Consider the following 26,873-nt stretch of genomic DNA (forward strand, 5'->3'; position numbering starts at 1 on the left):
TACACAGCACAGCACACCATGCACAGTATCCACAATTACACAGCACAGCACACCCTGCACAATATCCAAACGTACACAGCACAGCACACCCTGCACAGTATCCACACCTACACAGCAATGCACACCCTGTGCAGTATCCACACCTACACAGCACAGCACACCCTGTGCAGTATCCACACCTACACAGCACAGCACACCCTGCACAGTATCCACACCTACACAGCACAGCACACCCTGTGCAGTATCCACACCTACACAGCACAGCACACCCTGTGCAGTATCCACACCTACACAGCACAGCACACCCTGCACAGTATCCACACCTACACAGCACAGCACAGCACACCCTGCATAGTATCCACAGCTACACAACACAGCACACCCTGTGCAGTATCCACAGCACAGCAAACCCTGCATAGTATCCACAGCTACACATCACAGCACACCCTGCATAGTATCCACAGCTTCACAACAAAGCACACCCTGCACAGTATCCATACCTACACAGCACAGCACACCCTGCACAATACCCACAGCTACACAGCACAGCACACCCTGCACAGTATCCATACCTACACAGCACAGCACACCCTGCACAGTATCCACACCTACACAGCACAGCACACCCTGTACAGTATCCACGCCTACACAGCACAGCACACCCTGCACAGTATCCACACCTACACAGCACAGCACACCCTGCACAGTATCCACACCTACACAGCACAGCACACCCTGTACAGTATCCACAGCTACACAGCACAGCACACCCTGCATAGTATCCACACATACACAGCACAGCACACCCTGCATAGTAGCCACAGCTACACAGCACAGCACAGGCAACACCAGTATAGTTGGTGTAGGAAGCAGGCAGACAACACCCCAACGTTCATCAACCTTCTAAATCAATTAAGAGCGTCTCGTCTCCTGTCCCCCTGGCTAACACCCCCGTCCCACCCACCCTGGCGACGGTGTGAACACGACAACGGAGGGACACAAGGGAGTGGAGCCCACCCCAGACCACACTACAGTTATGCTATATCATCTAACATCTTACAACATTGTGATTATACACTCAGTCTACCACACTAGTATATTATCCTTATCAACTAAGCTATAGCTGCACCTCCACACTCACCCAACACTATCTTACCTGCACCTCCACACTCACCCTACCTTCCTAGGTGTTCTGAGATCATTACTCACCTTTCCTTCCCAGGTGTTCAGAGATCACTACTCATCCTCTTTTTTTTCCTCGCCTATATCTTTTTTCTTATTTATCCCTTTTTTCCATCATTCAGTTTTTCCCCATTAATTCAGTTCCTGCAGGGGTGGTGATGCAGAAGAAAATGTCGAAGATGGTTGCGAAAAAAAGTACGGTATTATTCATCGTACTGGGAGTCTTCTTTCTTACGTTTGGCTTGACCTTTGACCCGATAACCAAAACTTTAGCACAAGACTGGATAGCTGGGAAGGTGGTAGAGCTCCTCTCCCTGCTGCACAATCGCGTCAGGGTGTCCCGCGCCGCCTCTCACCACCAGGAGACCATCGACCCCCTCCTCTCTGGACTACGATTGGGTCTGTACGTCCACCCCTTCACCTGGTATGAGACCATGGGCACCACCTTCAGGGAGGCTGGTGTCATTGCCTACAGAGCGACTATTCGTAAAGGTAGTATGTGGGCAACACACGTTCCCCATAAGTCCAGTATGAAGGCACACGAACCGTTCCTGAATGTGAATCCATAAGGCCTTGGGGAGGAAGGTCTGGTCAACAGTTCACTCTACGAGAGGGTCACTCCTCTGCTAGGTTTACTTCCTGACTTCCGACACGAAGAAATGAAAACGGCGGAAGTAGAGGCGGTCGGCCGCGGGGGTCTACCCTCTGTCTGGGGACCTGAATCTTCATACTACCTTCCTGGTTGGGTCGATCCTTGGCAGTACTGGCATAGTGGCTACTTCATGGGTGTTCGGGTTGATCAGTATTTCTTAGGGGACGTGTGGAGGCGCGTCCTCAGGTCCAACCTATTGATGCAGTTGGTAACAGACTCCTTCCACATAAAGCTGTCGGCCCCAGGCACCTCACGGTACCTGCCCGTGACGTCCACCATTTCCGTAACGCCCGACAGATCTGCCGTCCTGGACCTGTACCGACCGTTCGGCTTGCCTGTGGGTGGGTCTATAGCCGTCCAGGTTAACGTCCAGGTGCCTTCCACGTCTGATTATGGCTCTCTGGCTAACCTGACGGTGCCCTTCCTATGGTTCAACGTGACGCTGGAGGCCCTGCCTGAGCAACTCTTCCACCAATTGAACACCTTCTTCATCTTGCGGACGGCTCTCATTCACCTGCTGGCCATAATGGCCTTCCTCTTCACGTTCCTAGGTCTGCTACAGTGGCTGGCACAACATCATTTGTGCACAAGCGCAAAACACAGTCGTGTCGAGCGGCTCCGCCATCGGCACTTCTAACCCTCAGTTTACTGATCTATTACAAAACAACATGAGATTCCCAGGGGTGTGTGTGTATCCATACATGACCCTCACAACCAGAGGTGTCTATGTTCACGTCTCCTACTGTCCTCCAAGTACATATGATACGGAATCTAAATTTTTTTTACTTGTTCTTTGTTTTCATGCGAGTATAACTTTGGGACAGGGTCCCCCTGCCATGTAAATTACTTACAGATCGGTCAATCCCGCGTGCCAATCCAACAGTCAACATATTACTGCCGTCTTCAAACCTTCCTTTTCTCTTGTTGAGTGTCTTACCCTCAACCTTACCTGCCTGTGTTGTACAACAACTCCTTCCCTCCAGCACGAGGAAATAGTGCTTTGATGGTTGTTGCTTTGTCTTATTTTATTTTCTTCCAAAAGACGCAAAGAAAATGTTATGTTCATATTTTCAATATCTAATCTTCTCCACAACCAGCAATTATTTCAAACACCAAATATACGTCTGACCAAGATCTTAATCATACGGTCTGAGGCCAGTGACGTTGGGGTGTGGTAAAGCTATATTACGGCTCAGCAGAAGCTACAGTATGGCTCAGTAGAAGCTGTAGTATGGCTCAGGAAAAACTATAGTAAGGCTCAGCAGAAGCAGCAGTATGGCTCAGGAGAAGCTACACTATGGCTCAGCAGAAACTACAGTATGGCTCAGCAGAAAGTACGATATGGTTCGGTAGAAGGTACAATATAATTCAATATAAACTACATTATAGCTCAGCAGAAGGTACAATTATGTCTCAGTAGAAGCTACAATAAGACTCAGCGGAATATACAATATGGCTCCTAAACTAAACAAACACACAGCTTTCGTCCTTCATCCTAAACTAAACAAACACACAGCTTACGTCCTTCATCCTAAACAAACACACAGCTTACGTCCTTCATCCTAAACAAACACACAGCTTACGTCCTTCATCCTAAAACAAACTAACACACACTTTGCGTTCTTCATCCTAAACTAAACAAACACACAGCTTACGTCCTTCATCCTAAAACAAACAAACACACACTTTACGTTCTTCATCCTAAACTAAACAAACACACAGCTTACGTCCTTCATCCTAAAACAAACAAACACACACTTTACGTTCTTCATCCTAAACTAAACAAACACACAGCTTACGTCCTTCATCCTAATACAAACAAACACACACTTTACGTTCTTCATCCTAAACTAAACAAACACACAGCTTACGTCCTTCATCCTAATACAAACAAACACACACTTTACGTTCTTCATCCTAAACTAAACAAACACACACCTTACGTCCTTCATCCTAAAACAAACAAACACACACTTTACGTTCTTCATCCTAAACTAAACAAACACACAGCTTACGTCCTTCATCCTAAACTAAACAAACACACACTTTACGTCCTTCATCCTAAAACAAACAAACACACAGCTTACGTCCTTCATCCTAAACAAACACACAGCTTACGTCCTTCATCCTAAACAAACACACAGCTTACGTCCTTCATCCTAAACTAAACAAACACACACTTTACGTCCTTCATCCTAAACTAAACAAACACACACTTTACGTTCTTCATCCTAAACTAAACATACACACACCTTACGTCCTTCATCCTAAACAAACACACAGCTTACGTCCTTCATCCTAAAACAAACAAACACACACTTTACGTCCTCCATCCTAAACTAAACAAACACACCTTACGTCCTTCATCCTAAACTAAACAAACACACACTTTACGTCCTTCATCCTAAAACAAACAAACACACAGCTTACGTCCTTCATCCTAAACAAACACACAACTTACGTCCTCCATCCTAAACTAAACAAACACGCCTTACGTCCTTCATCCTAAACTAAACAAACACACCTTACGTCCTTCATCCTAAACTAAACAAACACACACTTTACGTCCTTCATCCTAAAACAAACAAAAAACAAACAAACACACAGCTTACGTCCTTCATCCTAAACAAACACACAGCTTACGTCCTCCATCCTAAACTAGACAAACACGCCTTACGTCCTTCATCCTAAACTAAACAAACACACACTTTACGTCCTTCATCCTAAAACAAACAAACACACAGCTTACGTCCTTCATCCTAAACAAACACACAGCTTACGTCCTTCATCCTAAACAAACACACAGCTTACGTCCTCCATCCTAAACTAAACAAACACGCCTTACGTCCTTCATCCTAAACTAAACAAACACACCTTACGTCCTTCATCCTAAAACAAACTTTATTTTTACCGATCTATTCCTGAAGGTGCGACCACTGACTGGCCTAGGACCAGCAGTAACAACAGTAAAAACATACCGGAGGAACGGACCACTAGCAATAACAACATACCGCAGGAACGGATCACCCGCCGTACTGTGGAAGTAGCGGCACACTAAATGTGACGTCATGACCGATCGATAAACTGTACTGAGGGGGACATAACGCACCTCCTTCCAGCGTGGTACAGACACACTCACATCACATCAAACATTATCATCATATCTTAATACATCAATTCATTTCATTTATTTCATCCCTATAACAAAATCTATAGCCGACAATTTGATCGGCTGGACAATTTTTGCGTCTCCTTCCTTACTCACATGTTGCGTCTCCTTCCTTATTAATATGCTGCGTCTTCTGCCTAATATGTTGCGTCAACTACCTAATATGTTGCGTCAACTATCTTATTAACATGTTAAGTCTCCTACCGTATTAATATGTTGCGTCTCCCACCTAATATGTTGCGTCAACTACCTTATCAATGTTGCGTCTCCTACCTTATTATTATGTTACCTGCTTATTATGTTGCTGACCTACCTACATACTACTGAAATGCACACTACTGACCTACACACTGTGACCTGCACTCAACTGACCTGCACACTGCTGACCTACACATTGCTGGCGCACACTAATGACCTACACACTGCTTACCCACACAATGCTGACCTACACAGTGTGACGTGCACACAACTGACCTACACACTGCTGACCAACACAATGCTGACCTACCTACACACTACTGAACTGCACACTACTGACCTACACACTGGTGACCTGCACACAACTGACCTGCATACTGCTGACTTACACACTGCTGACACACCTACATACTGCTGAACTGCACACTACTGACCTACACACTGCTGACCTACACATTGCTGGCGCACACTAATGACCTACACACTGCTTACCCACACAATGCTGACCTACACACTGTGACGTGCACACAACTGACCTACACACTGCTGACCAACACAATGCTGACCTACCTACACACTACTGAACTGCATACTACTGACCTACACACTGGTGACCTGCACACAACTGACCTGCATACTGCTGACTTACACACTGCTGACACACCTACATACTGCTGAACTGCACACTACTGACCTACACACTGCTGACCTACACATTGCTGACGCACACTAATGACCTACACAATGCTTACCCACACACTGCTGAACTACACACTGGTGACCTACCTACATACTGCTGAACTGCACACTACTGACCTACACACTGCTGACCTGAATGCCTGTACAATGCTGAACTACGCACTGCTGACCTTCACACTGCTAACCTGCACACTACTAAGCTACATATTGCTAACCTGAATACCTATACAATGCAGACCTAAGCACTGCTGACCAACATATTATTGACTTACACACTGCTGACCTGTACACAACTGACGTACACACTGTAACCTGCACACTACTAACCTACACACTAGTGACCTACACACTGCTGACCTGCACACTACTGACCTACACACTGCTGACCTGTGCACTACTGACCTGAATTATCCAGACATGTAGAATGCTGACCTACACTCTGTTGGCCTGCACACTACCGACCTGAATACTCCAAACCTGTACAATGCTGACCTACACACCACTGACCTGCGAGCTGCTGACCTGCACACTGCTGACTTGCACACTACTGACCTGGAGAGTGCTGACCTGTACACTCAACCTGAACACTGCTGACCTGCATACTACTGGCCTGAATAATTCAGACTTGTACAATACTGACTTACACACTACTGACCAGCCCAATGCTAACAGGAACACTACTGACTTGAACAGTTCTGACCTGCACACTACTAACCTGAACATTGCTGATGTGGACGCTGTTGAGCTGAACATAGCTGACCAGAGCACTGCTGATTTACACACTGCTGACCTGAACACTACTGACCTGCACACTGTTGACATGAAAACTGCTGACCTGCACACTGTTGACCTGAATACTCCAGACCTGTGCAATGCTGACTTGGACACAGTTGACCAGAACACTGCTGATTTGAATGCTGCTGATCAACACAATGCTGACTTAAACAATTCTGACCTGCACACTGCTAACCTCCACACTAGTGACTTAACACCTAACCCACACCAAACTGACCTGAACACTCCAGAACTATACACTGCCGACCTTTACACCAATGAAATGAATACTCCAGACCTGTACACTGCTGACCCGCATATTACTGACCTGAACACTGCTGACCTGCACTAATGACCCGTACACTGCTGACTCGCACACTACTGACCTACACACTGCTGACCTGTACACTGCTGACCCGCACACTACTGACCTGAATACTGCTGACCTGGACACTACTTACCTGCACACTGCTGATCTGCACTAATGACCTGTACACTACTGATCCTCACACTATTGAAATTGCACAATGCTGACCTGAACAAGCTGACCTGCACACTACTGAACTAAACACTTCTGACCTGCAAACTGCTGACCTGCACTCTACTAAACTGAACAGTTGACCTGCACACTACTAAACTGAGCACTGATGACCTGCACAATTCACCTGAAGGATGTTGACCTGAACATTGCTGACCTGAACATTGCTGACCTGCACACTGCTGACTTGTAAACTGCTGACCTGAACATTGCTAACTTGCGCACTACTGACCTAAACAATGTCCTGTAAACTGCTGACCTGAACACTGCTGGCCTGCACACCACTGACCTGTACATTGCTGACTTGAACACTGCTTACCTGCACTCCAGTGACCTGTACACTACTGACATGAATCCTACTAACCTGAAAATTGCTGACCAAGCACTTCTGACTTACAAACTGCTCACCTTAAAATCTACCCTGCTCACCTGAACACTGCTGGCCTGAACAAATCTGACCTGACCACTGCTGACCTGCAAACTGCTGGCCTGAACAAATCTGACCTGAACAAATCTGACCTGACCACTGCTAGTCTGAATAAATTTGACCTGTTCACTACTGACCTGACCACTATTGATATGCACACTGCTAGCCTGAACAAATCTGACCTGACCACTGCTGACCTGCAAAGTGTTGGCCTGAACAAATCTGACCTGACCACTGCTGACCTGCAAACTGCTGGCCTAAACAAATCTCACCTGACCACTGCTGACCTGCAAACTGCTGGCCTGAACAAATCTGACCAGATCACTGCTAGTCTGAATAAATTTGACCTGTTCACTACTAACCTGACCACTGTTGATATGCACACTGCTAGCCTGAACAAATCAGACCTGACCACTGCTGACCTGAATACATATGACCTGCTCACTACTGACATGACCACTGCTAGCCTGAATAAATCTAACCTGCTCACTACTGACCTGACCACTGCTAGCCAGAATAAATATGGCCTGTTCACAACTGACCTGACCACTGCTGACCTGCACACTGCTGGCCTGAACATATCTGACCTGCTCACTAATGACCGGAACACTGCTGACTTGAAAACTGATGAAGTACACACACTGCCAGTCCGTGCACTTCTGACCTGAACACTATTAACTGTACACCGCTGACCTTGATACTGCTGACCTGAATACTGCTTCTGTACACTACTGACCTGAAGATTACTGACCAGCAAACTGCTGACCTGCACATGTCTGACGAACACAACGCTGACCAAGAGCACAGCCTGTCGCCTGGGTCAAGTGAAGCTTCCATATCCACTAAAGTATAGATAAGGTCATGACAGCATGACTCCTCACATCTATACGTAATATGACCATCAACTCATCTTGATCGCATTAAGAGCTGTACAATTCATCAAACTGGTAGTACCCAGTCTCTCCAGCCTCCTTGACTGATAAGGTTTTTTCCAATCATCTCCCACCCATATCACCCTGACCGCCTCCCATGGTCTCCCTATGGTATCTATATGTATTCAGTGGTAATATGGTATCTATATGTGTTCAGTTGTAATATGGTATCTATATGTGTTCAGTTGTAATATGGTATCTATATGTGTTCAGTTGTAATATGGTATCTATATGTGTTCAGTAGTAATATAGGATCTATATGTGTTCAGTGGTAATATGGTATCTATATGTGTTCAGTGGTAGTATAGTATCTATATGTGTTCAGTGGTAATATGGTATCTATATGTGTTCAGTGGTAATATAGCATCTATATGTGTTCAGTGGTAATATAGTATATATACGTGTTCAGTGGTAATATGGTATCTATATGTGTTCAGTGGTAATATAGTATGTATATGTGTTCAGTGGAAATATAATATGTATGTGTGTTCAGTGGTAATATAGTATGTATGTGTTCAGTGGTAATATAGTATCTATATGTGTTCAGTGGTAATATAGTATCTATATGTGTTCAGTGGTAATATAGTATGTATATGTGTTCAGTGGTATTATAGTATGTATATGTGTTCAGTGGTAATATAGTATATATGTGTTAAGTGGTAAAATAGTATCTATACGTGTTCAGCGGTAATATAGTATCTATATGTGTTCAGTGGTAATATAGTATGTATGTGTTCAGTGGCAATATGGTATCTATATGTGTTCAGTGGTAATATGGTATCTATATGTGTTCAGTGGTAATATAGTATCTATATGAGTTCAGTGGTAATACGGTATCTATATGTGTTTAGTGGTAATACGGTATCTATATGTGTTTAGTGGTAATATACTATCTATATGTGTTCAGTGGTAATATAGTATGTATGCGTTCAGTGGTAATATGGTATCTATATGTGTTCAGTGGTAATATGGTATCTATATGTGTTCGGTGGTAATATAGTATCTATATGTGTTCAGTGGTAATATAGTATCTATATGTGTTCCGTGGTAATATAGTATCTATATGTGTTCAGTGGCAATATAGTATGTATGCGTTCAGTGGTAATAATGTATCTATATGTGTTCAGTGGTAATACAGTGTCTATATGTGTTTAGTAGTAATATGGTATCTACATGTGTTCAGTGGTAATACAGTATCTATATGTGTTTGAGGACAATGTGTGGTGTGAGGTGGTTTGATCGAGTGAGTAACGTAAGGGTAAGAGAGATGTGTGGAAATAAAAAGAGCGTGGTTGAGAGAGCAGAAGAGGGTGTTTTGAAGTGGTTTGGGCACATGGAGAGAATGAGTGAGGAAAGATTGACCAAGAGGATATATGTGTCGGAGGTGGAGGGAACGAGGAGAAGAGGGAGACCAAATTGGAGGTGGAAAGATGGAGTGAAAAAGATTTTGTGTGATCGGGGCCTGAGCATGCAGGAGGGTGAAAGGAGGGCAAGGAATAGAGTGAATTGGAGCGATGTGGTATACCGGGGTTGACGTGCTGTCAGTGGATTGAATCAAGGCATGTGAAGCGTCTGGGGTAAACCATGGAAAGCTGTGTAGGTATGTATATTTGCGTGTGTGGACGTATGTATATACATGTGTATGGGGGGGGGGGGGCCATTTCTTTCGTCTGTTTCCTTGCGCTACCTCGCAAACGCGGGAGACAGCGACAAAGTATAAAAAAAAAAAAAAAAAATATGTGTTCAGTGGTAATGTTGTATCTATATGTGTTCAGTAGTAATATAGTATGTGTTCAGTGGTAGTATAGTATCTATATGTGTTCAGTGGTAATATAGTATCTATATGTGTTCAGTGGTAATATAGTATCTATATGTGTTCAGTGGTAATATAGTATCTATATGTGTTCAGTGGTAATATAGTATCTATATGTGTTCAGTGGTAATATAGTATCTATATGTGTTCAGTGGTAATATAGTATCTATATCTGTTCAGTGGTAATATGGTATCTATATGTGTTCAGTGGTAATATAGTATCTATATGTGTTCAGTGGTAGTATAGTATCTATATGTGTTCAGTGGTAATATGGTATCTATATGTGTTCAGTGGTAATATAGTATCTATATGTGTTCAGTTGTAATATAGTATCTATATGTGTTCAGTGGTAATATAGTATCTATATGTGTTCAGTGGTAATATAGTATCTATATCTGTTCAGTGGTAATATGGTATCTATATGTGTTCAGTGGTAATATAGTATCTATATGTGTTCAGTGGTAGTATAGTATCTATATGTGTTCAGTGGTAATATAGTATCTATATGTGTTCAGTGGTAATATAGTTTGTATGTGTTCAGTGGTAATATAGTATCTATATGTGTTCAGTGGAAATATAGTATCTATATGTGTTCAGTGGTAATATAGTTTGTATGTGTTCAGTGGTAATATAGTTTGTATGTGTTCAGTGGTAATATAGTATCTATATGTGTTCAGTGGTAATATAGTATCTATATGTGTTCAGTGGTAATATAGTATCTATGTGTTCAGTGGTAATATAGTATCTATATGTGTTCAGTGGTAATATAGTTTGTATGTGTTCAGTGGTAATATAGTATCTATATGTGTTCAGTGGAAATATAGGATGTATATGTGTTCAGTGGTAATATAGTATCTATATGTGTTAAGTGGTAATATAGTTTGTATGTGTTCAGTGGTAATATAGTATCTATATGTGTTCAGTGGTAATATGGTATCTATATGTGTTCAGTGGAAATATAGTATCTATATGTGTTCAGTGGTAATACAGTATCTATATGTGTTCAGTGGTAATATAGTTTGTATGTGTTCAGTGGTAATATAGTATCTATATGTGTTCAGTGGAAATATAGTATGTATATGTGTTCAGTGATCAGACGATGACCAACTTCACTAAAGATCTCGTGAGGTTTTCCTTCATGAGATAACTACACACATCTGATCCACAATTTAAGTGCCAACAGTGACTTTCCAGCCGTCTAAACCAATGGTCGATACGTCGGGTCACGTGAAATCTTTACGGTATTTAAAGGTCATCGGCACATAGAAATGTCCTCTTTATCCCCTGAACACAATGGTACAACCCTTGACCACGACGGTAAGACCCTTGAACACGACGGTACGACCCTTGAACACGACGGTACGACCCTTGAACACGACGGTAGGACTCTTGATCACGACGGTAAGACCCTTGATCACGACGGTGCGTCCCTTGAAAACGATAGCACGCCCCTTGAACACGACGGTGCGACCCTTTACACGATGGTACGACCCTTGAACACGACGGTGCAGCCCCTGAACACGATGGTACGACCCTTGAACACGACGTTGCGACCCTATATCACGATGGTGCGACCCTTGAACACGACGGTGACTTGATCACGACGATGCGACCCTTGAACACGATGATACGACCCTTCAACACGATGGTATGATCCTTTATCACGAAGGTACGACCCTTGAAGACGATGGTATGACACTTTATCACAATGGTACAGCCCTTGAACACGATGGTACGACCCATTATCACGACGGTAGGACCCTTGAACATGATGGTGCGAGCCTTTATCACAATGGCACGACCCTTGAACACGATGGTAAGACCCTTGAACACGATAGTATGACACTGTCACAAGGGTACGACCCTTGAGCACGATGGTACGACCCTTTACCACGATGGTGCGACTCTTGAACACGATGGTCCGACCCCTTATCACGACGGTGCGACCCTTGAACACGATGGTACGACCCTTGAACACGATGATCCGACCCTTTATCACGACGGTGCGACCCTTGAATACGATGTTACGACCCTTGAACACGATGGAACCTCCCTTGAACATAAGGGTACGACCCTTGTACACGATGGTACGACCCTTGAACACGAAAGTGCGACCCTTGAACACGATGGTATGACCCTTGAACATGATGGTACGACCCTTAAACACGATGGTAGGACCCTTTATCACGATGATGCGACCCTTGAACACGATGGTACGACCCTTGAACACGACGATAAGACCCTTGAACACAATGGTACGACCCTTGAACACGATGGTACGACCATTGAACAACACGATGGTACGACCCTTTATCATGACGGTGCGACCCTTCAACAGGACGGTGCGACCCTTGAACACGATGCAACGACCTTTTATCACGATGGTGCGACCCTTGAATACGATGGTACGACCCTTGAACACGATGGAACGTCCCTTGAACATGAGGGTACGACCCTTGTACACGATGGTACGACCCTTGAACACGAAAGTGCGACCCTTGAACACGATGGTATGACCCTTGAACATGATGGTACGACCCTTAAACACGATGGTAGGACCCTTTATCACGATGATGCGACCCTTGAACACGATGGTACGACCCTTGAACACGACGATAAGACCCTTGAACACAATGGTACGACCCTTGAACACGATGGTACGACCATTGAACAACACGATGGTACGACCCTTTATCATGACGGTGCGACCCTTCAACAGGACGGTGCGACCCTTCAACATGATGCAACGACCTTTTATCACGATGGTGCGACCCTTGAACACGAAGGTGCGTCCCTTTATCACGACGGTGCGACTCTTGAACACGTTTGTACGACCCTTTATAACGATGGTACGACTCGATCACGACGGTAAGTCTGCAGTGGGCGACTAAAGGGGACGGGAGCGGGGGGGGGGGCCTAGAAACCCTCCTCTCCTTGTATTTTAACTTTCTAAAAGGGGAAACAGAAGAAGTCATACGGGGAGTGCTCATCCTCCTCGAAGGCTCAGATTGGGGTGTCTGTGTGTTAGATGTAACCAAGATGAGAAAAAAGCAGAAATAGATAGTATGTTTAAGGAAAGGAAGCTGGATGTTTTGGCTCTGAGTAAAACGAAGCTCAAGGGTAAAGGGGAAGAGTGGTTTGGGAATGTCTTAGGAGTAAAGTCAGGGGTTAGTGAGAGGACAAGAGCAAGGGAAGGAATATGTGATAGAGTGTAAGAAAGTAAACTCTAGATTGATGTGGGTAAAACTGAAAGTGGAAGGAGAGAGATGGGTGATTATTGGTGTCTGTGCACGTGGCCATGAGAAGAAAGATCATGAGAGGCAAGTGTTTTGGGAGCAGCTGAGTGAGTGTGTTAGCAGCTTTGGTGCACGAGACCGGGTTATAGTGAAGGGTGACTTGAATGCAAAGGTGAGTAATGTGGCAGTTGAGGGTAAAACTGGTGTACATGGAATATTCAGTGTTGTAAATGGAAATGTTGAAAAGCTTGTGAATTTGAGTGCTGAAAAAAGACTGGTGATTGGGAATACCTGTTTTAAAAAGAGAGATACACATAAGTATACGTATGTGAGTAGGAGAGATGGCCATAGGGCGTAATTGGACTGTGTTAATTGATAGGTGTGTAAAAGAGAGACTTCTGGATGTTAATGTGCTGAAAGGGGCAGCTGGAGGGATGTCTGATCACTATCTTGTGGAGGCGAAGGTGAAGATTTGTAGAGGTTTTTAGAAAAGAAGAGAGAATGATGGGAAGAATAGAGTGGTGAAAGTAAGTGAGCTTGGAAAGGAGACTTGTGTGAGGAGGTACCAGGAGAGACTGTGTGCAGAATGGCAAAAGGTGAGAGCAAATGACCTAAGGGGAGTGGAGGAGGAATGGGATGTATTTAGGGAAGCAGAGAAGGCTTGCGCAAAAGATGCATATGGCACGAGAAAGGTGGGAGGTGGGCAGATTAGAAAGGGTTGTGAATGGTGGGATGAAGAAGACTATCAGTGAAAGAGAAGGGAGAGGCGTTTGGACGATTTTTGCAAGGAAGTAGTGCAAATGACTAGGAGATGTATAAAAGAAAGCGGCAGAAGGTCAAGAGAAAGGTGCAAGAGGTAAAAAAAAAAAAAAAAGAGGGCAAATGAGAGTTGGAGTGAGAGAGTATCATTAAATTCTAGGGAGAATAAAAAGATGTTTTGGAAGGAGTAAATAAAGTGCGTAAGACATGAGAACAAATGGGAACATCGGTGAGGAGAGCAAAGGGGAAGGTAACAGCACGTAGTGATGAAGTGAGATGAAGTGAATATTTCGAAGGTGTGTTCAATGTGTTTGATGACAGAGTTGCAGATATAGGGTGTTTTGGTCGGGGTGGTGTGCGAAGTGAGAGGGTCGGGGAGAATGGTTTGGTAAACATGGAAGAGGTAGTAAAAGCCTTGCGGAGGATGAAAGCCGGCAAGGCGGCGGGTTTCGTGGGCATTGCAGTGGAATTCTTAAAAAAAAAAAAAAAAAAAAAAGGTGACTGTGTTGTTGATTGGATGGTAAGGATATTCAACGTATGTATGGTTCATGGTGAAAGGCCTGAAGATTGGCAGAATTCATGCATAGGACCATTGTACAAAGGCAAATGGGATCAAGGTGAGAGTTCAAATCACAGAGGTATAAATTTGTTCGAGTATTCCTGAGAAATTATATGGGAGGGTATTGACTGAGAGGCTGAAGGGGTGTACAGAGCATCACACTAGGGAAGAGCAGTGTGGTTTCAGAAGTGGTAGAGGATGTGTGGATCAGGTGTTTGCTTTGAAGAATGTATGTAAGAAATACTTAGTAAAACAAATGGATTTGTATGTAGCATTTATGGATCTGGAGAAGGCTTATGATAGGGTGGATAGAGATGTTTTGTGGAAGGTTTTAAGAGTATATGGTGTGGGAGGCAAGTTGCTAGAAGCAGTGAAAGGTTTTTATTGAGGATTTAAGGCATGTGTACGAGTAGGAGGAGAGGATAGTGACTGGTTCCCAGTGAATGTCGGTTTGCGGCAGGGGTGCGTGATGTCTACATGGTTGTTTAATTTGTTTATGGATGGGGTGGTTAGGGAGGTGAATCCAAGAGTTTTGGAAAGAGGGGCAAGTATGCAACGTGTTGTGGATGAGAGGGCTTGGGAAGTGAGTCAGTTGTTGTTCGCTGATGATACAGCGCTGGTGGCTGATTCAGGTGAGAAACTGCTGAAGTTGGTGATTGAGTTTGATACGTGTGTGAAAGATGAAAGTTGTGAATAAATGTGAATAAGAGCAAGGTTATTAGGTTCAATAAGGTTGAGGGACGAGTTAATTAGGAGGTAAGTTTGAATGGAGAAAAACCAGAGGAAGTGAAGTGTTTTAGATATCTGGGAGTGGACTTAGCAGCGGATGGAACCATGGAAGCAGAAGTGAGTCACAAGGAGGGGGAGGGAGCGAAGGTTCTGGGGGCGATGGAGAATGTGTGGAAGGCGAGAACGTTATCTCGGAGAGCAAAAATGGGAATGTTTGAAGGAATAGTGGTTCCAACAATGTAATATGGTTGTGAGTCGTGGTTATAGATAGGGCTGTGCGGAGGATGGTGGATGTGTTGGAAATGAGATGATTGAGAATAATATGTGGTGTGAGGTAGTTTAATCGAGTAAGTAATGAAAGGGTAAGAGAGATGTGTAGTAATAAAAAGAGTGTGGTTGAGAGAGCAGTAGAGGGAGTGCTGAAATGGTTTGGACACATGGAAAGAACGAGTGAGGAAAGATTGACAAAGAGGATATATGTGTCAGAGGTGGAGGGAAGAAGCGGGAGACCAAATTGGAGGTGGAAGGATGGAGTGAAAAAGATTTTGAGCGATCGGGGCCTGAACATACAGAAAGGTGAAAGGTGTGCAAGGAATAGAGTCAATTGGAACGATGTGGTATACCGGGGTCGACGCGCTGTCAAAGGACTGAACCAGGGCATGTGAAGCGTCTGGGGTAAACCATGGAAAGTTCTGTGGGACAGTAACGGATAACACTACTATGGGCAGTAATGGATAACACCAGCATGGATAGTAATGGATAACACCAGCATGGACAGTAATGGATAACACCAGCATGGACAGTAATGGATAACACCAGCATGGACAGTAATGGATAACACCAGCGTGGGCAGTAATGGATAACACCAGCGTGGGCAGTAATGGATAACACCAGCATGGACAGTAATGGATAACACCAGCATGGACAGTAATGGATAACACCAGCGTGGGCAATAATGGATAACACCAGCGTGGGCAGTAATGGATAACACCAGCATGGACAGTAATGGATAACACCAGCATGGATAGTAATGGATAACACCAGCATGGATAGTAATGGATAACACCAGCATGGACAGTAATGGATAACACCAGCATGGACAGTAATGGATAACACCAGCATGGACAGTAATGGATAACACCAGCGTGGGCAATAATGGATAACACCAGCGTGGGCAGTAATGGATAACACCAGCATGGACAGTAATGGATAACACCAGCATGGATAGTAATGGATAACACCAGCGTGGACAGTAATGGATAACACCAGCATGGACAGTAATGGATAACACCAGCATGGACAGTAATGGATAACACCAGCATGGACAGTAATGGATAACACCAGCATGGACAGTAATGGATAACACCAGCGTGGGCAGTAATGGATAACACCAGCATGGACAGTAATGGATAACACCAGCGTGGGCAGTAATGGATAACACCAGCATGGACAGTAATGGATAACACCAGCATGGATAGTAATGGATAACACCAGCATGGATAGTAATGGATAACACCAGCATGGACAGTAATGGATAACACCAGCATGGATAGTAATGGATAACACCAGCATGGACAGTAATGGATAACACCAGCATGGACAGTAATGGATAATACCAGCATGGACAGTAATGGATAACACCAGCATGGATAGTAATGGATAACACCAGCATGGACAGTAATGGATTACAACAGCATGGACAGTAATGGATAACACCAGCATGGACAGTAATGGATAACACCAGCGTGGGCAGTAATGGATAACACCAGCATGGACAGTAATGGATAACACCAGCATGGACAGTAATGGATAACACCAGCGTGGGCAGTAATGGATAACACCAGCATGGACAGTAATGGATAACACCAGCATGGATAGTAATGGATAACACCAGCGTGGACAGTAATGGATAACACCAGCATGGACAGTAATGGATAACACCAGCATGGACAGTAATGGATAACACCAGCATGGACAGTAATGGATAACACCAGCGTGGGCAGTAATGGATAACACCAGCGTAGGCAATAATGGATAACACCAGCATGGACAGTAATGGATAACACCAGCATGGACAGTAATGGATAACACCAGCGTGGGCAATAATGGACAACACCAGCATGGACAGTAATGGATAACACCAGCATGGACAGTAATGGATAACACCAGCATGGACAGTAATGGATAACACCAGCGTGGGCAGTAATGGATAACACCAGCATGGACAGTAATGGATAACACCAGCATGGATAGTAATGGATAACACCAGCATGGACAGTAATGGATAACACCAGCATGGACAGTAATGGATAACACCAGCGTGGGCAGTAATGGATAACACCAGCGTGGACAGTAATGGATAACACCAGCATGGACAGTAATGGATAACACCAGCGTGGGCAGTAATGGATAACACCAGCATGGACAGTAATGGATAACACCAGCATGGACAGTAACGGATAACACCAGCATGGACAGTAATGGATAACACCAGCATGGACAGTAATGGATAACACCAGCATGGACAGTAATGGACGGTACCATCAACAACAAGAGCAGCAGACAACAACATGATCAGCAACAATGGCACTCGCAGCTTTCTCTCCCGACTCGTGTGAGTCAGTCAGTGTGAGCCTCCTCCCCCAGCCAAGCCTTTTGTTCTCGTGCTTTATACCGTCGCTCGCTATACATAATCCTCACACACGGTCAGGAAATTCTCCCACACTTGGTCACACGAGTATCAGCCCTAGATGTGGTGGAATTCACTGAATGACAGTCTTTCCTTATTCTTCTAGGCCTCTTGCAACCATAACCCCTTACATTATCATCAATTGACAGTCACTCCTGCATCCGGAGAGAGAGAAGCGTCAAGCCACACCGTGAAATCCGTACGCTATCACCGAAAAATAAAGACCCTCTGAGAGATGACGGTATTTGTTCTAACAATATATCTAAAACTTAACAGCGTGAGCTATCCTTTTCCATTCAATCAACCTAGGTGTTTTCCTTTACTTAACCTAACAGGATAAATTAAAACAAAAAGACGAAAAATTTCCTATGAAAGTTTATAACGGTATTAGGAACTAGCCAGGCTCGTGATATTCCTACGCCGTGAAACACGTGGCATCACGGAGTAAATAAAAAATGGACGCTTAACAAACACTCAAGTTGCAGGGAAGTTCACCTGGTGTTGTGACCCTTGTGTGGTGTTGTGACCCTTGTGGAACTACCCTGGGAAGAAGTTCACCTGCTGGTGTTGTGACCCTTTTGTGGTGATGACCCTTGTGGAACTACCCTGAGAAGTTCACCTCCTGGTGTTGTGCCCCTTGTGTGGTGTTGTGACCCTTGTGGAACTACTCTGGGAAGAAGTTCACCCCCTGGTGTTGTGACCCTTGTGTGGTGTTGACCCTTGTGGAACTACCCTGGGAAGTTCATCTCCTGGTGTTGTGACCCTTGTGTGGTGTTGTGACCCTTGTGGAACTACTCTGGGAAGAAGTTCACCCCCTGGTGTTGTGACCCTTGTGTGGTGTTGACCCTTGTGGAACTGCCCTGAGAAGAAGTTCACCTCCTGGTGTTGTGACCCTTGAGTGGTGTTGACCCTTGTGGAACTACCCAGGAAAGAAGTTCACCTCCTGGTGTTGTGACCCTTGTGGGACTACCCTGAGAAGTTCACCTCCTGGTGTTGTGACCCTTGTGTGGTGTTGTGACCCTTGTGGAACTACCCTGGGAAGAAGTTCACCTCCTGGTGTTGTGACCCTAGTGTGTGTTGTGACCCTTGTGGAACTACCCTGGGAAGAAGTTCACCTCCTGGTGTTGTGACCCTTGTGTGGTGTTGTGACCCTTGAGGAACTACCCTGGGAAGTTCACCTCCTGGTGTTGTGACCCTTGTGTGGTGTTGACCCTTGTGGAACTACCCAGGGAAGAAATTCACCTTCTGGTGTTGTGACCCTTGTGGAACTACCCTGGGAAGAAGTTCACCTTCTGGTGTTGTGACCCTTGTGTGGTGTTGACCCTTGTGGAACCACCCAGGAAAGAAGTTCACCTGGTGTTGTGACCATTGTGGAACTATCCTGGGAAGAAGTTCATCTCCTGGTGTTGTGACCCGTGTGTGGTGTTGACCCTTGTGGAACTACCCTGGGAAGAAGTTCACCTTCTGGTGTTGTGACCCTTATGTGGTGTTGACCCTTGTGGAACTACCCAGAGAAGAAGTTCACCTGGTGTTGAGACCCTTGTGTGGTGTTGTGACCCTTGTGGAACTATCCTGGGAAGTTCACCTCCTGGTGTTGTGACCCTTGTGCGGTGTTGACCCTTGTGGAAATACCCAGAGTTCACCTCCTGGTGTTGTGACCCTTGTGGAACTACCCAGGGAAAAAGTTCACCTCCTGGTGTTGTGACCCTTGTGGAACTATCCTGGGAAGAAGTTCACCTCCTGGTGTTGTGACCCTTGTGGAACTATCCTGGGAAGAAGTTCACCTCCTAGTGTTGTGACCCTTGTGTGGTGTTGACCCTTGTGGAACTACCCAGAGAAGTTCACCTCCTGGTGTTGTGACCCTTGTGGAACTACCCAGGGAAAAAGTTCACCTCCTGGTGTTGTGACCCTTGTGTGGTGTTGGAACCATCCAGGGGAGTTCACCTCCGGGGGATGTGACCCTTGTGTGATGGGATCGTTGCTTTGCCTTACGATGGTGTCGGAGGTCTTCTACCCCCCGGCAGGGTCCGTTACTTAGCCTTACGATGGTGTCGGAGGTCTTCTACCCCACGGCAGGGTCCGTTACTTTGCCTTACGATGGTGTCGGAGGTCTCCTACCCCACGGCAGGGTCCGTTACTTTGCCTTACGATGGCGTCGGAGGTCTTCTACCCTACGGCAGGGTCCGTTACTTTGCCTTACGATGGTGTCGGAGGTCTCCTACCCCACGGCTGGGTCCGTTACTTTGCCTTACGATGGTGTCGGAGGTCTTCTACCCCACGGCAGGGTCCGTTGCTTTGCCTTACGATGGTGTCGGAGGTCTTCTACCCCACGGCAGGGTCCGTTACTTTGCCTTACGATGGCGTCGGAGGTCTTCTACCCCACTGCAGGGTTCGTTACTTTACATTACTACTGGTGCTTGGTGGAAGATGGTCAGACCTACAGGCACTAGGTGGAAGACGGTCAGAACTACTGGTACTAGGTGGAAGATGGTCAGGACTACTGGTACTAAGTGGAAGACGGTCAGAACTACTGGTACTAGGTGGAAGATGGTCAGAACTACTGGTACTAAGTGGAAGACGGTCAGAACTACTGGTACTAGGTGGACGATGGTCAGAAGTACTGGTACTAAGTGGAAGACGGTCAGAACTACTGGTACTAGATGGAAGATAGTCAGAACTACTGGTACTAAGTGGAAGACAGTCAGAACTACTGGTACTAGGTGGAAGACGGTCAGAACTACTGGTACTAAGTGGAAGACAGTCAGAACTACTGCTACTAGGTGGAAGATGGTCAGAACTACTGATACTAGGTGGAAGATGCTCAGAACTACTGGTACTAGTTGGAAGACGGCCAGAACTACTGGTACTAGGTGGAAGATGGTCAGAACTACTGATGCTAGGTGGAAGACGGTCAGAACTACTGGTACTAGGTGGAAGACGGTCAGAACTACTGGTACAATGTGGAAGATGGTCAGAACTACTGGTACTAGGTGGAAGATGGTCAGAACTATTGGTACTAGGTGGAAGACAGTCAGAACTACTGGCACTAAGTTGAAGATGGTCAGAACTACTGGTACTAGGTGGAAGATGGTCAGAACTACTGGTACTAGGTGGAAGATGGTCAGAACTACTGGTACTCGGTGGAAGATGGTCAGAACTATTGGTACTAGGTGGAAGATGGTCAGAACTACTGATACTAGGTGGAAGATGCTCAGAACTACTGGTACTAGTTGGAAGACGGCCAGAACTACTGGTACTAGGTGGAAGATGGTCAGAACTACTGGTACTAGGTGGAAGATGGTCAGAACTACTGGTACTAGGTGGAAGATGGTCAGAACTACTGATACTAGGTGGAAGACGATCAGAACTACTGGTACTAGTTGGAAGACGGCCAGAACTACTGGTACTAGGTGGAAGATGGTCAGAACTACTGATACTAGGTGGAAGACGGTCAGAACTACTGGTACTAGGTGGAAGACGGTCAGAACCAATGGTACTAGGTGGAAGATGGTCAGAACTACTGGTACTAGGTGGAAGATGGTCAGAACTACTGGTACTCGGTAGAAGATGGTCAGATCTATTGGTACTAGGTGTAAGACAGTCAGAACTACTAGTACTAAGTTGAAGATGGACAGAACTACTGGTACTAGGTGGAAGATGGTCAGAACTACTGGTACTAGGTGGAAGACGGTCAGAACTATTTTTACTAGGTGGAAGTTGGTCAGAACTAATGGTACTAAGTTGAAGATGGTCAGAACTACTGGTACTAGGTGGAAGATGGTCAGAACTACTGGTACTAGGTGGAAGATATCAGAACTAGTGGTACTAGGTGGAGGATGGTCATAACTACTGGTACTAGGTGGAAGACGGTCAGAATTACTGGTACTAGGTGGAAGACGGTCATCATCTTCAACAGTACCACAATGTTGTCGTCCTACAGCGTGTCCATCATTACGTACACAAGCCAGATGATACACACACCAACATCACTGTGTACATCCACTTCACACACACACACACACACGTCAGGACGCACCATACACTCACGCCAATATCCTGCTAACTGTAGGCCACATCTAACATTATGCACCAACACGTTATAATTCCTGGGTCTCTCTCCTTACGTCACGTATTTGCTTCTTTACGTCTTATTGCCTCGAAAGAACCCAATAGTCCGTTATTATCAAAATTCCTGTCTATAAACACAGTATACATTAAAAGAAAAATTGGTGAACGGAAATAATTAAGAAAACTTCAATATATAATCAAAGGTGAGAAGTTATTGTGAGCAGTAGGCAGTACTAAGTCACAAATAGAGACAGGAAACAGAGTACAGTAATAGTAATGTAAAGAGAGTACAGTAACAGTCCAGTAGAGAAAGTACAGTAACATTACAGCAGAGAGTACAGTACAGTATAGAGTACAGTAACAGTCCAGTAAAGAAAGTACAGTAACAGTACAATATAGAGTACAGTAACAGTACAGCAGAGAGAGTACAGTAAATTACGTACTTGAGGGCGTGGTGCAGCTTGCTTGCTCGGCTCAGGAACTCCTCCCACATGGGCCCGCTACCCTGTATACAGACAACGAGGCCGTCAGTAATAACCTCATGTATAATACATTACACTCATATATAAGTTGTATACACATGCACACGCACATTTTACACTCATAAAACTATATTTTTACATGATATGGTAAATTATTTGTGCACAAAGAAGCAGCAGGACAATTACAATATTATGTATGTGTAACCATACTAAGACTCAGCCATTAACATGTAAGTACAAGTGTAGGTGACGTCAGGTATGTTGATACTAGGTAGCACCAGGTAGGACAAAGAGGACACTGTGTGGACACTTGGGTCACCCACCTCAGTAGCTGTAAGGACACTGACCACATTAGTCACTAGGCTACAACAGGCAGGACACTGACCACACTGCTCAATAGGCTACAACAGGCAGGACACTGACCACATTAGTCACTAGGCTACAACAGGCAGGACACTGACCACACTGCTCAATAGGCTACAACAGGCAGGACACTGACCACATTAGTCACTAGGCTACAACAGGCAGGACACTGACCACATTGGTCACTAAGCTACAACAGGCAGAACACTTAACACATTAGTCACTAGGCTACAACAGGCAGGACACTGACCACATTGGTCACTAGGCTACAACAGGCAGGACACTGACCACATTGGTCACTAGGCTACAACAGGCAGGACATTGACCACATTGGTCACCAGGATACAACAGGCAGGACTCATCACATTAGTCACTAAGCTACAACAGGCAGGACACTGACCACTTTGTTCATTAGGCTACAACAGGCAAGACACTGACCACATTGGTCACTAGGCTACAACAGGCAAGACACTGACCACATTGGTCACTAGGCTACAACAGGCAGGACACTGACCACATTGGTCACTAAGCTACAACAGGCAGGACACTGACCACATTGGTCACTAGGCTACAACAGGCAGGACACTGACCACATTGGTCACTAGGCTACAACAGGCAAAACATAGGCTACAACAGGCAGGACACTGACCACATTAGTCACTAGGCTACAACAGGCAGGACACTGACCACATTAGTCACTAGGCTACAACAGGCAAAACACTGACCACACTGGTCACTAGGCTACAACAGGCAGGACACTGACCACTTTGTTCATTAGGCTACAACAGGCAGGACACTGACCACATTAGTCACTAGGCTACAACAGGCAGGACACTGACCACATTGGTCACTAGGCTACAACAGGCAGGACACTGACCACATTAGTCACTTGGCTACAACAGGCAGGACACTGACTACATTAGTCACTAGGCTACAACAGGCAGGACACTGACCACATTAGTCACTAGGCTACAACAGACAGGACACTCACCACATTGGTCATTAAGCTACAACAGGCAGGACACTGACCACAGTGGTCACTAGGCTACAACAGGCAGAACACTGACCACATTAGCCACTAGGCTACAACAGGCAGGACACTCACCACATTGGTCACTAGGCTACAACAGGCAGGACACTGACTACATTGGTCACTAGGCTACAACAGGCAGGACACTGACCACATTGGTCACTAAGCTACAACAGGCAGGACACTGACCACATTGGTCACTAAGCTACATCAGGCAGGACACTGACCACATTGGTCACTAGGCTACAACAGGCAGGACACTGACCACATTGGTCACTAGGCTACAACAGGCAGAACACTGACCACACTGGTCACTAGGATACAACAGGCAGGACACTGACCACATGGTCACTAGGCTACAGCAGGCAGGACACTGACTACATTGGTCACTAGGCTACAACAGGCAGGACACTGACCACATTGGTCACTAGGCTACAACAGGCAGAACACTGACCACATTGGTCACTAAGCTACAGCAGGCAGGACACTCACCACAATAGTCACTAGGCTACAACAGGCAGGACACTGACCACATTGGTCACTAAGCTACAGCAGGCAGGACACTCACCACAATAGTCACTAGGCTACAACAGGCAGGACACTCACCACAATAGTCACTAGGCTACAACAGGCAGGACACTGACCACACTGGTCACTAGGCTACAACAGGCAAGACACTGACCACATCAGTCACTAGGCTACAACAGGCAGAACACTGACCACATTGGTCACTAGGCTACAGCAGGCAGGACACTGACCACATTGGTCACTAGGCTACAACACTCAAGACACTGACCACATCAGTCACTAGGCTACAACAGGCAGAACACTGACCACATTGGTCACTAGGCTACAGCAGGCAGGACACTCACCACATTAGTCACTAGGCTACAACTGGCAGGAAACGGACCACAGTGGTCACTAGGCTACAACAGTTAGGACAATGACCACATAGTCACTAGGCTACAACAGGCAGGACACTGACCACATTGATCACTAGACTACAACAGGCAGGACAATGACTACATTGGGTAGTGTACACTGCCTGATATTACCAGACCATATGTACTGTCTCTCAGACCCCACGGTATAATAGCCCGTCCTTTGCCCCGGCCACTAAGGATTACGTCAGAGTGAGAGTGTCAGGCGGGCGGCAGTGCCGCTCTCGGCAGCCCAGATGTTGATAACCTGATAACCTGAAAGATCGAGGACGCCTATGATAGTCTCCCCTGCCACTGGCCGGGCCGGGTACCACCACCTGACTGACCTCTTTACCTTGCACTTCACAACCAATACACGACCAGACCGGACTGGACCGGACCAGACCAGACTAACGTCTTACACTATGTTACTGAATCTAAAATTTATCTAATAGATAAAGTTTGAGGTAAGGAACCCGCAAGTAACATTTTTCAAGATGTCTGTCATAAACTGATGTGATACTTCATCGTAGATTCAACCTATGGTCATTCCTGCAGTGGGTGCTCCAAACTATGATAAAAAAGCCTCCCATCCTGGAACTGACGTCAACCCTGCGGTAAGATAATCTTTCTTCCTCGCCCATTCTCACGTTCTTCAGTTCACACACAACCTGATATATATATATATATATATATATATATATATATATATATATATATATATATATATATATATATATATATATCATATGCCTTCTCCATATCCATAAATGCTACATACAAATCCATTTGCTTTTCTAAGTATTTCTCACATACATTCTTCAAAGCAAACACCTGATCCACACATCCTCTACCACTTCTGAAACCACACTGCTCTTCCCCAATCTGATGCTCTGTGCATGCCTTCACCCTCTCAATCAATACCCTCCCATATAATTTACCAGGAATACTCAACAAACTTATACCTCTGTAATTTGAGCACTCACTCTTATCCCCCTTGCCTTTGTACAATGGCACTATGCACGCATTCCGCCAATCCTCAGGCACCTCACCATGAGTCATACATACATTAAATAACCTTACCAACCAGTCAACAATACAGTCACCCCCTTTTTTAATAAATTCCACTGCAATACCATCCAAACCTGCTGCCTTGCCGGCTTTCATCTTCCGCAAAGCTTTTACTACCTCTTCTCTGTTTACCAAATCATTTTCCCTAACCCTCTCACTTTGCACACCACCTCGACCAAAACACCCTATATCTGCCATTCTATCATCAAACACATTCAACAAACCTTCAAAATACTCACTCCATCTCCTTCTCACATCACCACTACTTGTTATCACCTCCCCATTTGCGCCCTTCACTGAAGTTCCCATTTGCTCCCTTGTCTTACGCACTTTATTTACCTCCTTCCAGAACATCTTTTTATTCTCCCTAAAATTTTTAATGATAAACTCTCATTTGCCCTTTTTTCACCTCTTGCACCTTTCTCTTGACCTCCTGTCTCTTTCTTTTATACATCTCCCACTCAATTTCATTTTTTCCCTGCAAAAATCGTCCAAATGCCTCTCTCTTCTCTTTCGCTAATACTCTTACTTCTTCATCCCACCACTCACTACCCTTTCTAATCAACCCATCTCCCACTCTTC

At 45.2% G+C, this 26,873-nt stretch overlaps 1 protein-coding gene across 4 annotated transcripts in view; it reads right to left on the bottom strand.

Moving 5' to 3' along the window:
* The window catches only part of mim (missing-in-metastasis), a 323,746-nt gene that overhangs the window by 238,872 nt on the left and 58,001 nt on the right, over nt 1-26,873 (bottom strand). For all 4 annotated transcript variants that reach the window (XM_071676353.1, XM_071676355.1, XM_071676354.1 and 1 more), the window contains exon 2: nt 22,869-22,930. In XM_071676353.1, the coding sequence (XP_071532454.1) occupies nt 22,869-22,930 (62 nt within the window). The remainder of the gene's footprint in view (nt 1-22,868; nt 22,931-26,873) is intronic.

Source organism: Panulirus ornatus, chromosome 23 (genome assembly GCF_036320965.1).
Source record: "Panulirus ornatus isolate Po-2019 chromosome 23, ASM3632096v1, whole genome shotgun sequence".
Classification (NCBI taxonomy): domain Eukaryota; kingdom Metazoa; phylum Arthropoda; class Malacostraca; order Decapoda; family Palinuridae; genus Panulirus; species Panulirus ornatus.